We start from the raw sequence: 13,965 nt of genomic DNA, 5'->3' as shown, positions 1-13,965 counted from the left end.
TGTTATCGCCATTCACGTCTTGGCAGCCCGGACTGTGTGCCGGAGGTCACTAGCGTGACTAAAAAGATATGATGGCTTTGTGTAGCAGGCTGCTGGGAAAGTGGAGGGCTCCCTAGCTGGGGTTCGTTCATTGGAGGTGGCTGGGACTGTGCAACTTCTCCTTTACCTTCTGCTGCCCCTCTGTGAAGTCTTTTCAAGTGGTGAGTTGGGCTTCCTCAAGATTATCATCCTTCGGCCTAATGCGGGATGTCGCTATTAATCTGTGGGTTAGTGACAAAGGGGCAGTTTTATGCACTGGTTCGCCTACAACGCAAGGGTCACATTCTTGCAAAACCCAGCTTTAAGGAACGTTTGCACAGTGGAACTTATCAGGTCTGTGTTTATTTTGACCTGGTGGCAACCTGCTCGCTCTTTCAGAACATTCCCTAATTTCTTAACCACTTTCTGGCCAAAACAACCTGTTCTAGCCAAAGCACAAAGTAAAATCACATCCCGGCAGATCCGAGTGTAGGTTTTGGCTTAATTCCTGCATGCCATAGTTTCGGTATAAATTATGGGATTTATTTTTAGTTAGTCTAGCTATGAATTGGCTAAAATTTCTCTAGCTTGCTCTTGTTCTTCTCACTGATATGGAAGGTGAAAGAATTCTGGACATTGCTAGCAAGAAGGACTCTTCTCTCAGCGTCCCCCAGACCCCAAAGCACTTTTTTTTCTTTTAATGGTATCTGTTAAACACTTACCATGTCAAGTACTATTCTCAGTGCTGGAGTAGATACACATTTGTCAGATTGGACCCAGTCCCTATCCCAGATGAGACTCATAATCTAAATTGAAGGAAGGATGATTTAATCCCCATTTAACAGATGAGGTATTTGAGGAACAGAGAAGTTAGGTGACTTGCCCAAGGTCACACAGCAAGAAACTGGCAGAGCTGGGATTAGAACCCAGATCCTCTGAGTCCCAGGCTCTTTTCACTGCTTCTGTACTTCGCCATATTTCCTATTTAAATTTCTTGGAAGAAGAGTCATAGTATTAGTTATTAAAGTCCCAGTAGTTTTTAAAGTAAGTTTCATTAAATGATGAAAAATCTCTTTTTGAAAAAAGTTCTTAATCTTAGTTACATCATTTTCTCAAACTTTTATTTTCCTTTCGATTTGAAGCCAAGGCAGTAACTAGGCCTTGTTCTATGTCCTAGACAATTTAAACACAATGTTAGCTGTAAACGATATGGGTTCAATTCGGGCATTTGAAATGTTTTGTTTTCCAGCCCTGTTTCTCATAACTAGCTCTGTGTAATAAGGGAATTTGTGTCTGTCAGGGACAATAGTCTTTACATTATCAATGAAAATATGATCTCTAACTTGATTTTTTTTTTCTAATTACAGATTTGTTGCTTTTAATTTTCTACTGGAAGGCTATTGGTGATAAATTTTATGTACTCCATCATGTTGCAGCTCTATATGCTTACTACTTTGTACTGGTGAGTGCCATATTTTTGCAGTAGCCTAACAAGCAGACAAGATCGGGAATAGCGACTAAGGGTGAACAATGGTCTAAACATATATCTCAAAGAAACAAAAAAAACCCCTCACCGCCCCAATCACGAATTAATCTCGGTGATATTTATTTACCAAAGTTGCTTCACGTATGTCTGCATTCGTATGCCCGTGTTGTAACAATACTCGCATTTGTATATATGCACTCTCATTTTTTTCTCAAGTGCTTTACCATGAGTTTTTTCACTTGCCCTCAAAATTCCTATGAGATAACGGGGCAGGTATTATCTTCCACCATTTTACAAATGAGGACATTTTATCCCAGTGAAATTAGTTAAACTATCCAAGTTGGATAGTTGGAAAACTAGGTCTCCTGCATTCATTAATACAGCACACTATGTGTGCTTATGTGGAATCTGAGAGAGCAGTTGGACACACTTTAAAAATTATTGTTTGATTAGCCTGTACTAAGTTATTCTCTTCATCTCACTGAGGTAATGAAGCCTCCCAACATGTAGCTTCTTATCTGGCTCAAATAAGCCCTTTCTTGTCTTTCGTAGAATCATAAGCTAGTCGGTCAGGAAGTTTAAGACTTAAATGAGAATGAAAATCTCAGGGCAGCACTTGGTTTCTTTTTTGTAGGCTTGAACATTCTTCCTTAAGCAAACTAACTTAAAATTTGGAACAAAAGGAATGTAATAAGTTAAGAGCCCATAGAAACTGATAAGACCCTCCTGTAGATGGTGTGGGGGGGGGGAGCAGGTTAGTGGTATTCATTCGATTGTACTTATTGAGCGCTTGCTGTGTGCAAAGCACTGTATTAAGCACTTGGGAGAGTACAAAATCACAATGAACAGACACATTCCCATCCCGTAACGAGCTCACAGTCTAGAAGCGGAGACAGATGTTAATGTGCATAAATAAGTAATTAAATAGAAGAGGTAGAAGAGGTTGAGGTGAGGGGCAGTATTCCAGATCTGTTAGGTGGTTGCTGGGGTCATAAAACCTTTAACTGACGTGGCACTGGAAGTCCATGGACTTTAAGGTTCAGGGCTGGAAGATTGCACCTGGGGAACATACATGGCTTCCCCCGTGCATCCCGTAGCTCTGGAATTGTCAGTCTTGGGTATCTGGGACATTTAGGTAGGTTGATCCCATAGGAAATGGCCTGAGGAGTAATGGTGTTGAAATCTGCCCTTGGGGACTTGAGTGGACCTGACCCTACTCCTGTTGTCCAATATTTTTAATCAGTCATCATTACGTCATCAGATCTTAAACCCCACCTAATAAAGGCACAGAGAAGTTAAGTGACTTTGCTGTGTGACTTTGGATAAGTCACTTTACTTTTCTGTGCCTCAGTGCCCTCGTCTGTTAAATGGGATTAAGACTGTTAGCTCCATGTGGGACAGGGATTGTGGCCAACTGATCTGCTAGTATCCACACCAGCGCTTAGTACGGTGCCTGGCACAATGTTAACACCTAAATACCATTATTATTGTTACTATTATTATTTTTGAAGGATTCAAACTTTTGAAATATAATTTTAATAATGCAAACATAGGTCTAAACTATAAGTTATTTTAATTTAATTAGCAAAAGTAGTAACTACTATCCCCACCTATTCATAAGTACTCCAACCTATTAGACAAAAGGAACCCAATTTCTCCTCATTGCCTAAATGCTTCCTTGGAAGTAGGTTCGGTGCTTTGGTGGAGAAAATGATTCCCTCAGGCCACTAAGGGTCCAACCAGCCTGTACATTACCGGACTCCCTAAGCACCTGATTTATGAACAGTGAGATTTAGTCATTGGACAGACTCGAGTTCAGGGAGAAATCATATCAAAAATAAAGTCATCTTTTGAAATAGATTCTGATTATTAGCTATATTTTGTAGACCCTGAACTTCTAAACCACGGCATTCTTTTTATCTTGCTAAAACCAAAGAAAAGAGAATACTATCTGGCATTGAAATTTATTCCCTTAAAGCATAAATCTCAAGCTGTGGTTAGTATATAAACTATACTTATCCTTGTTCTGAAAATTCACAAATGAGCCTAAGGTTTAAATTCTCAACTTGCCAGTAAAAATTCCTTTCTACCCCCAGTGATTTTAGAGTGGTTTTAACTTATTGCACTGCACCAGTACAGTCCCAATACTAAATTTCTAATGTCAGTGTGAATTAGCTCTTAGAATTTCTATTGCTTATGGGACTGTTTCCGCATTCAGACACTACCAGCACCACTCTCCCACATACAATCTTGAAGTTCATTTGTAGAATAAATATAGACATTGCTATTTAAAGCTACTAAACTATTTTTAGGAAAAAGTATCCAACGCATTGAATAATCCTGTCTACTGAAGCACAAGTGCTTTTTTTCCCCTGAGTGTTCCTTTCTTACTGTACTGTCTTTCTCTTTCCATTCTTAGAGAGGAGAAAAGACGCTTCACTTTTTTGATGGTATTTGTTAAGTGGTTACTATGTTCCAGGCATTGTACTAAGCACTAGGGTAGGCACAAGCTAATCAGGTTGGACACAGTCCATTTCCCACATGGGACTCTCAGTCACTTTACTGATGAGGTAACTGAGATAACAAAGGAGTGAAGTGTCTTGCTCAAGGTCACATAGCAGCCAAGTGGTGGAGTAGAATTAGAACCCAGGGCATTCTGACTCCCTGGCCCATGCTCTATTCAATAGGCCACGCTGCTTCTCTTGTAAGCAGTACAATGTGCCAAACTCTGTTCTGAGCAGCTTAGTGGAAAGAGCCCGGGCTTGGGGGTCAGAGGTCTTGGGTTCTAATCCCGGCACCGCCATTTATCAGCTGTGTGACTTTGGGTAAGTCATTTCTCTGTACCTCAGTTACCTCATCTGTAAAATGGGGACTAAGACTGTGAGCCCCACGTGGGACAACCTGATTCCCTTGTATCTACTCCAACACTTAGAACAGTGCTTGGCACATAGTAAATGCTTAACGAATAACTTCATCATTATTATTATTATACGGGCTAACCAGGATGGACATGGTCCCTGTCTCACAAAGGATTTAATCCCCATTTTACAAAGAGGGTAACTGAGGCATAGAGAAGTTAAGTGACTTGTCTGAGGTTACACAGCAAGCATAGTTAGCCTTGAATTCAGCTATCAACATAACTACATCTGTCAACATAACTACATCTGTACACAAAGAGACTCCCACACCTGCTGTCTTATCTCTGGAGTTAGCTATGGAGAGTGGGTGGGGGTGAATCAAGTTCTTTTGTTTAACATTTCGTCCAGTTCCTCCTCCTTTCCCTTACTGAACTGTGGTGGAACTAGTTACAAAATAGTCTTATTAGTACCATACAACACATTTCTTTCGCGAGATAAAAATCCCATTTACTTATCATAGGCTAATGATTTTTACCACTCTTATAAACAGATCATTAATATGTCCCTCTTTTGAAAATGCATATGGAATTTTAGGATCCTAGTGGGACTTTCTCTTTTGGAAGCTTCATGTGAGAGAAATGCAGTATTGGGCATCATTTCAGATCAGATGTTGCTGAAATGAATGCTGAACCGTATTTTGTAAGATTGCAGTGTAACCCAGGTGGATGCTAATTTGAAAGACGTGTGTGTGTGATGTGTGTTTGTAAGCATGTGAATTGACTATCGGGTAACAATTTGAAGGAAAGCTATTCTTCTCCACAAATCACTAATAACTCACGTACTGAAAACTGTAGACTGTTGTAACGGATCCGTGTTACGTGTTTTTCCCCGATGAGGTGTTAAACTACTGTTCACTCTCGGTCACTTTTGCAAAATCACAGGCTTGGCAAATGGATGGCTTCGCATGGAATGGCATGCTGAATGTTTGCATTAATAATTAGTGCTAATGTGGAGTGAACACTTTTTCCTTTCAAAACTCTATACCTCGTTCTTGGCTCTTTGATGCATGCTAGACCCCATTTTAAATGAATTGAGCTTTTTAGCAGAATTTATGAGTTGAGGAAATCAACTTCATTTTTGTCCAAAGGTGGTGGGTGGAATTCTACTTTCCGATTTCTTTTTTAAATATTTAAACTTAGTAATTGGAATAATGCTTTTCGATTAAGTAGGAAACTAGAAGGGGAAAAAGACTAAATGGGAATGTATTGAATGTCTTGTCACTATTACTAACTTTCAAACTAAAAATTGTTCATACTCTTCTGGCTAGGGAGTTTTTATATCAGTAATTTGCTTCCTGCTTTTGTCAGACTGCATGTATGTATTTTTGTTGTCTCCTAATGAAGATGTAACTGGTATCAGAAACAGATTTTGAATCTTTGCAATTTGACGTTAAAATATTTTAATGAGACTTTTTCTGGACTAATGACTACTTTATACCTATTTGAGCATTTAGAGTTTTATTTCAGGATTGAATAGAAGCAAGTTGTGTTAATCTGAATGTGCAGTCAACTGGAGAAATTGTAAAAAGTATGTTAGGAAACAAGGTGGAAGGTTTTTCAGAGAGAAAATGCATTGCTTCATGAATGTACATACACATTATAGAGAGTTGAGATTATAAACTCCATTTTTTTATCTTGATGAAAAACTTGCAATTTACATTTGGGGGCAAGCTCTCTTTTATGTATGTTTTTCTATTCATTCAGTCGTATTTATTGATCCCTTATGGTGTGCAGAGCACTGTACTGAGTGCTTGGGAGAGTTCAATATAACAATAAACAGACACATTCCCTGCCCACAAGGAGCTTACCTATCATGTTTGCCCTCAATCTTTAGTGTGTAAAACAGGGAAATAAGCATAGTGACAGTCTTTTATAGGGAAAAAAAAACTATTTTTCTCTTAACTGTACTCAATTGTGTTTTCTTATAATAATTGTGGTATTTGTTAAGCGCTTACTAAGTGCCAGGCACTATACTGAGTGCTCAGATGGAAGCAAGCAAATTGGGTTGGACACATTCCCTGTCCTACATGGGGCTCACAGCCTCAATCTCCACTTTACAGATGAGGTAACTGAGGCATGGAAAGGTGAAGAAGGTCACACAGCAGACAAGTAGCGGAGCTGGGATTAGAACCCACGACCTTCTGACTCCCGGGCCTGTGCTCTATCCACTACGCCATACTGCTTCTCTGTTTAGAGAGCGGGTGGGCTATCATGATACTCTGAGCTTGCTCTTTTCATTCAGTCGTATTTATTGAGCGCTTACTGTGTGCAGAGCACTGAACTGAATGCTTTGGAGAGGACAATATGACAATAAAGAGACACATTCCCAGTCAGCCATTTGAACCTTATTTAAATTGTCTCTGCTTAGTCACTGCCACTGGGTTGTGAGTTAGGCTTTTAACTTGGGATTGTTTGCCCATTTTTAGATTGTGAATTCTGAGAGCTCAGCATTCCGCTAGGGTGTGTTTTACTTTCCCCAGTGTAGCGTTCAGTGGTTTGGTACCCCCTAGGCATTTCATACATAATTGTGGTGATCATGGTGAAGCTCAACACTGTTTATTCCAGAGAATTTCATTTATGGGCAGTTTTGATAGCCTGCCAGATATATATATATATATATATATATATATATACATATTTGTATACCTTGCATTTGTGCCACTCTCGGTTATACAGTTCTTGGCAGAGGCTGCTGTTTTCAGGCCTTGCTTAACATAGGAGCTCCTTTCTTCCACGCTGCTGCAGTGCCAGGTTTCAAAGGAGGGAGGTAGAGGGAGAGCAGCTGTCATTCCAGGACCACTTGTCAGCAGTGCCTGTGATGGGATTTAACAGCTCAAATGAAGCCATTCATTTAGGGGCTATATATCAGAGAAAAAATGCTTTTCTGTGAGTGGATTTCTATTTTGGGGGTCCCTGTTACAATCCTGAAATCAGGTAACACTGAAACTGAGCTGCCAGAGGGTTCCCTTCCGACCTCCCTGAAGCTTATCCAAGTACAAATTCCGCTCCATCCATTTATTCATTCAGTTGTATTTATTGAGCACTTACTGTGTGCAGATCAGTGTACTAAGCACTGGGAAAGTACAATACAACAATAAACAGTGACATTCCCTGACCACAATGAGCTCACAGTCTAGAGTGGAGGAGACAGACGTCAAAACAAATAAATAAAATGACAGATCTGAACATAAGTGCTTTGGAGCTGGGGACGGGGAAGAGCAAAGGGAGCAAGTCAGGGCCATGCAGAAGGGAGTGGGAGATGAGGAGAAGTGGGGCTCAGTCAGGGAAGGCCTCTTGGAGGAGATGGGCCTTCAAGAAGGCTTTGAAGCAGGGGAGAGGGTTGTCTGTCATAGCTAGGTCAGGAGATTAATAAATCTTGTGTGCTTTGAAGACAGTTTGAAGAACCAGTGCTATACCCTCTTCCCTGATGGATATTTATTACTTTCAAAACCATGTTAAGTTCTTTCACTGAATGATTACCTTGTTCAAAAGTATTAGGGACATTTATTAGGTTTATTATAACTCAAGGATATACACAAATAATTAGATATTCTGTCTTCTTTGGGGTGAGGGGCTATTTTGTATTTAGCCTACTAGATCCCATAAGGTCTTATGGCTAAGTCTGCATAGGCCCAACATCAGGAAAGAAAAATGCAGACTCTACTTTTAGCCTTGTTAAGATAGCTTGCTCTTGTTTGGGAAATCTGCTACCACAGAAAGACTGAAAATCTCATGATCTGAGGTTCTTCTGACTGGAGCTATACCAGAAAATTGAATCCTTGATCGTGATTTGGCCAGAGGTTTGTCCAGTAGATGTTGGCTGGATTTTTTTGTTTGTTGGTATATTTTTTTCATGATATTTGTTAAGCACTAACTATGTGCCAGTCACTGTACTGAGCCACTGGGATGGATACAAGCTAATCAAGTTGGACACAGATCTGTCCCACATGGGGCTCACATAATTAATCCCCATTTTACAGATGAGATAACTGAGGCACAGGAAAGTTAAGTGACTGGCCCAAGGTCACAGAGCAGACAAGTAGGGTATCTGGGATCAGAACCCAGGTCCTTCTGACTCTTAGGCCCGTGCTCTATTCGCTAGGCCACACTGCTCCTCTCAAAGCATTGCTGGTGAAAATCCATGTCACTTTTATGGTCTTCCCTTTCACTGCTCCACCTTCTCCTTCCTTTCTTTAGGAAAGGAAACATTGCAAACCTCACAAATCACATTTAAAATGTAGACTGAGCCAAAGTAATTGAGGCACACCCTCTTATTTTTTTTTTTTTGTGGGGTTGGGCTGACATGAATGAAAGTACTCTAGTCCCATTTCTGATCGAGGGGTGGTTCTATCGGAAGAGAAAGAAAAAGGAAAGAGGAGCTACTACGTGAAGAATAGAACCTCCTTGTGGGCAGGGATCATATCTTCCAACTCTATTGGAGACTCCCAAGAGCTTAGTACAGTGCTTTGCACACAGTAAACACTCGGTGAATATCATTGATCAAGTTATTTCTTTCTCTGTGACCCTTGTGGGAGGCATTATTTATCATCCCCTTCTATTTTGAGTCAGGACTTTAGAAGAAGAAGGGTGGGCAGTGAACCCTTACAGAGCTGAAAATGTTTTGCAACCCTGCTATTCTCATGTAAGAAAATACATTGTATTGGGGTGTGCTAAATTGATATACACAGATCACCCGGACTCATTCCTTTCCTCTCTCCTTGTACTCCAAATTGCCGTAAAGGAAGGTCAAAGAGGAACGAAAGAAGGAGGAAAGAGAAAAAATCCTGGAATCAACCAATGTCTTAATGATGATGGTGATGATGGTATTTGTTAAGCACTTACTATGTGCCAAGCACTATTCTAAGCGCTGGGGTAGATGCAAGGTAATCAGGTTGTCCCACATGGGGCGCACAGTCTTAATCCCCACTTTACAGATGAGAGAACCGAGGCACAGAGAAGTGAAGTGACTTGCCTAAGTCCAATAAAAGATCCGAAGGCAAGAAAATTAGTTAAAAGAGAGAGTCAGATATCTGTTCATTCCCTACCATCTTGTATATATATTAAGTCTAGCATGGGGGGGATTGTCTCTTGTACTAGGACAGTACTTACAGTCCCTCTAGACTTGAAGCTGATTATGGGCAGGGAATGTGTTTATTAGATTATTATAGTGTGCTCGCTCCAGCGCTTAGTACCGTGTTCTGCACCCAGTAAGCTACCAAGAAATCCTGTCGGCTGACTGACGAGGAGACTGTCCTGCTTGAATTCTTGCAATCTAGATAGGATGAAGAATCACATGCACCTCCACCTCGCCCCAGCCCGCCTGGACCCTAAGCACTGTTCAGAGGCGGGCAGCAGGATTAGCGGCCAGTACTGAGGAGAGTGAGGAAACCTTGAAAGGCAGTTTGTCCATCAGGTGAATGTGCCACTGACAGGAGAGCAGGAAGCAGTGTGAGCCCCCTTCTTTGTTTACGCCTATGCAACGGCTGTCTGTCAATTAATTAGGATGTACTTGTTAAGCACTTACTATGTGCTCGACAACTGGAGTCTATACTAATTAATCAGATTAGACACAGTCCCTGTTCCACCTGGGGTTCACAGTCTGAGTGGAGAGAGTAGGATTTAATCGCCATCTCCTGCCCTCATCACTCTCCCTCTCTGCGGTCTCGCATCTCCTCCTGCCTTCAAGACATCTCAACCTGGATTTCCTTCTGGCACCTCTAGCTTAACATGTCCAAAACTGAACTCCTTGTCTTGCCACCCAAACCCTATCTTCCCCTTGACTTTCCCATCACTGTAGATGGCATTACCATCCTTCCCGTCTCAGAAGCCCATAATCTTGGTGTTATCCTTGACCCTTCTCTCTCATTCAATCCACATATTCAATCCCTCACTAAATCCGGTCAGTCCCACCTTCACAGCATCCCTAAAATCTGCCCTTTCCTCTCCATCCAAACTGGTACCACGTTAGTCCACTCACTCATCCTTTCCCACCTGGATTACTGTTTCAGTCTCCTTACTGACCTCCCAGCCTCCTGTCTCTTCCCGCTACAGTCCATACTCTTCTCTGCTGCCTGGATCATTTCTGTACCAAAAGATTCAGGACAAAATCATAATAATAACGTTGGTATTTGTTAAGCGCTTACTATGTGCCGAGCACTGTTCTAAGCTCTGGGGTAGATACACGGTAATTAGGTTGTCATTTACAGATGGGATAACAGAGACACAGAGAAGCTGTGACTTGCCCAAAGTCACATGGCTGACAGGTGGCGGAGTCGGGATTAGAACCCATGACCTCTGACTCCTAAACCCGTGTTCTTTCCACTGAGCCAAGCTGCTTCTCCATGTCTCCCCACTCCTGAAGAAACTCCAGTGGTTGCCCATCCACTTCTGCATCAAACAAAAACTCCTCTCCATTGGCTTTAAAACACTCTTTCACCTTGCCCCCGCCTACCTCACCTTGCTACTCTCCTACTACAACCCAGCCCGCATATTTATTCCTCTAACGCTAACCTTCTCACTATGCCTCGTTCTCGCCTATCTCCCTGCCGACCTGTAGTTCTCATCCTGCCTCTGGCTTGGAATGCTCTCCCTCCTCAAATCCAACAGACGATTACTCTCCCCCCATTCAAAAGCCTTACTGAAGGCCCATCTCCTCCAGGAGGCCTTCCCTGACTAAGCCCCTCTTTCCTCTTCCCCTATTCCCTTCTGCATCGCCTTGACTTGCTCCCTTTTTTTTTCCCCCATCTCAGCCAGGCAGCCCTATGCACATAGTATAATTTGTTTATATTAATGCTTTCTCTGCCTCTAGACTGTGAGCTTGTTGTGGGCCGAGAATGTGTCTGCTTATTGTTGTACTCTCCCTAGCGCTTAGTACAGTGCTCTGCACACAGTAAGCTTTCAGTCAATAAGACTGAATGAATGAATCCCCATTTTACAGATGAGAACTGAGACACAGAGAAGTTAAGTGACTTGTCCAAGGTCACACAGCAGACAATTATACTCAGTCACCTTGCCCCCTCTTACCTCACCTCACTACTCTCTTACTACAACTCAACCTGCAGATTTAACTCCTCTATTGCCAACCTGCTCACAATGTACTCGATCTCATCCGTATCGCTGCAGACCTCTCGCCCATGTTCTGCCTCCGCCCCGGAGGGCCCTCCCTCTTCATATCCGACAGAGAGTTCTTCTCCCCAACCCCCACTTCAAAGCCTTATCGAAGGCACATCTCCCCTAAGAAGCCTTCCCTGACTAACCCCTCTTTTCCTTCACCGCCACCCTGTCATGCTCTTTTCATTCATTTCCCCTCCCCAACCCCCGAGCACTTATGTATATAGCCATAATTTATTATTTTACCATTGTTTCCCCCTCTAGACCGGAAGCTCATTGTGGCCAGGGAATGCATCTGTTTTATTATTATACTGTATTCTCTTGAGGCTGTGTACAATGCTTTAAACACAGTAAGTGCACAATAAATATAACTGATGGATTAAAGTGGTGGAGCCGAAATTAGAACCCAGGTCCTCTTGACTCCCAGGCCCGTGCTCTTTCCACTAGGCCACGTTGCTTCTCTCCTTAGCCAGACAGAAGGCATTCAGACAGAAAACCTCTGTCCTGTCTTAAGCAAATGTCTTTTAGCCAAGGAGTTACAACAGAAACAATTTCTTGCAAATCCCCCTTAGCAGTCATATTCCTGGTCCAATCTGATGGCATGCATTGCAAATTGGAGACTCTTCTCATGGAAAATGATGTGCGAGCACGTACATCATAAAGACACTCGGTTTCTGGATATTTTATTTCAAGCAAGAGTTGATTTAGCTGTGGACCCTCACTCCATGCAGAGATAATTTCACAGTCTCAAGCAAATGATATCCCTTGACAAACATCACAGTCAGCCAAAAATGACTCAGGTGAACTTGATGTTACTTGAGAGTAGGGAGTTCAAGATGGTGTTGGAAGTCTCAGTGGTGTTAGAGTCCTGGGAGGTGGCTTCTTAGAGCTTCAAGATCTGAAGATCATTTATTGTTTCCTGCGCTTAAAAGTAGGCAAACCTTGCATAACTTTGGAGCGATAAGATGATGTTAGATTGGGTTCTGTTCCTTTAGCTTTAAAAATGAATCTTTACTTTTTTTTTCCTTTAAAACATTAACTTTCCCAGGAGGTTTTAAGTACTAAGCATTTTAATATAGACCTAAAAGATAGAAAATGAAAAAGATGCTAGCTTTCAATTCTTTGATTACAGATATTGGGTCATAGTCTCTCATCCAGTAAGGCCAAGGGTGGTGCAATCTTACGGCAATGCCGCAGGGAAAACAATCCCTCTGCACCTAATTCTTCATAATCCCTGGCTTTCATATACAGTCCTAGAGTATGAGGTCCTTGTGGGCAGGGAAAGTGTCTACCAACTTTGCATTGTAATAATAATAATAATAATAATGTTATTTGTTAAGCGCTTACTACGTGCAGAGCACTGTTCTAAGCGCTGGGGGAGATACAGGGGAATGAGGTTGTCCCACATGAGGCTCACAGTCTTCATCCCCATTTTACAGATGAGGGAACTGAGGCACAGAGAAGTGAAGTGACTTGCCCACAGTCACAAAGCTGACAAGGGGCAGAGTCGGGATACAAACCCATGACTTACTCTCCCAAGCGCTTAGTACAGTGCTTGGCATACAATAAAACACTCACATACCACTGATTATAAAATAACAACACCTGTGGTATCAAGTGTTTAGAGTTTTCCAAGCTCCGTACTAAGCACTGGGCTAGACGGAATATCGGCAGTTGGGACACAGTCCGTATCCCACACGGAACTCATGGTCTAAGTAGGAGGGAGGAACAGGTATTGAATCCCCCATTTTTACAGATGAAGGAATTGAGGCAGAGAAGTTAAATGACTTGTCCAAGGTCACACAGCAGGCAAGAGCCCGAGTCAGGAGTAGAACCCAGGGTCCCAGGTGCTGCTCTTTCCATGATCAATTTCCCCCAGAAAATAATAATAATAATGGTGCTTGTTAAGCACAAAAGCAGCGTGGCTTAGTGGAAAGAGCACGGACTTGGGAGTCAGGAGATGTGGTTTCTAATCCCGACTCTGCCGCTTGTCTGCTGTGTGACCTAGGGCAAGCCACTTAACTTCTCTGTGCCTTCGCGAACCCCATCGGGGACAACCTGATTACCTTGTATCTACCCCAGTGCTTACAACAGTGCTTGGCACATAGTAAGCACTTAATACCATTATCATTATTATTATTATTATGAGTCAGGCACTCTTTTAAGCACTGAGGTAGATCCAAGCTAATCAGGTTGGACATAGTCCCTGTCTCCCATGGGGCTCCCAGCCTTAAAAGCCATTTTGCAGATGAGGGCCAGAGAAGTGAAGTGACCCACCCAAGATCACACAGCAGACAAGTGGAAGAGCCTGGAGTAGGACCCAGGTCCTTCCGACCCCCGGTCCCCCGCTCCGTCCACTCGGCCGTGCAGCGTCTCGACCCACCCACTGCTTGCAACTGCTATAAAGAGTTGTCAGAAGAAAGCAGAGGGCTGC

The 13,965-nt window shown here is 42.4% G+C and overlaps 1 protein-coding gene across 8 annotated transcripts in view; it reads left to right on the top strand.

Annotated features, from left to right (window-relative positions):
* The window catches only part of TLCD4 (TLC domain containing 4), a 46,552-nt gene that overhangs the window by 13,265 nt on the left and 19,322 nt on the right, over positions 1-13,965 (top strand). For all 8 annotated transcript variants that reach the window (XM_029063518.2, XM_039911859.1, XM_039911853.1 and 5 more), the window contains one exon: positions 1,386-1,480. In XM_029063518.2, coding sequence (XP_028919351.1) covers positions 1,386-1,480 — 95 coding nt within the window. The remainder of the gene's footprint in view (positions 1-1,385; positions 1,481-13,965) is intronic.

This window comes from Ornithorhynchus anatinus, chromosome 4, assembly GCF_004115215.2.
Source record: "Ornithorhynchus anatinus isolate Pmale09 chromosome 4, mOrnAna1.pri.v4, whole genome shotgun sequence".
NCBI classification, from domain to species: Eukaryota; Metazoa; Chordata; class Mammalia; order Monotremata; family Ornithorhynchidae; genus Ornithorhynchus; species Ornithorhynchus anatinus.
The sequence above is the reverse complement of the archived record's forward strand: the minus strand, read 5'-3'. Positions and strand labels throughout refer to the sequence as shown.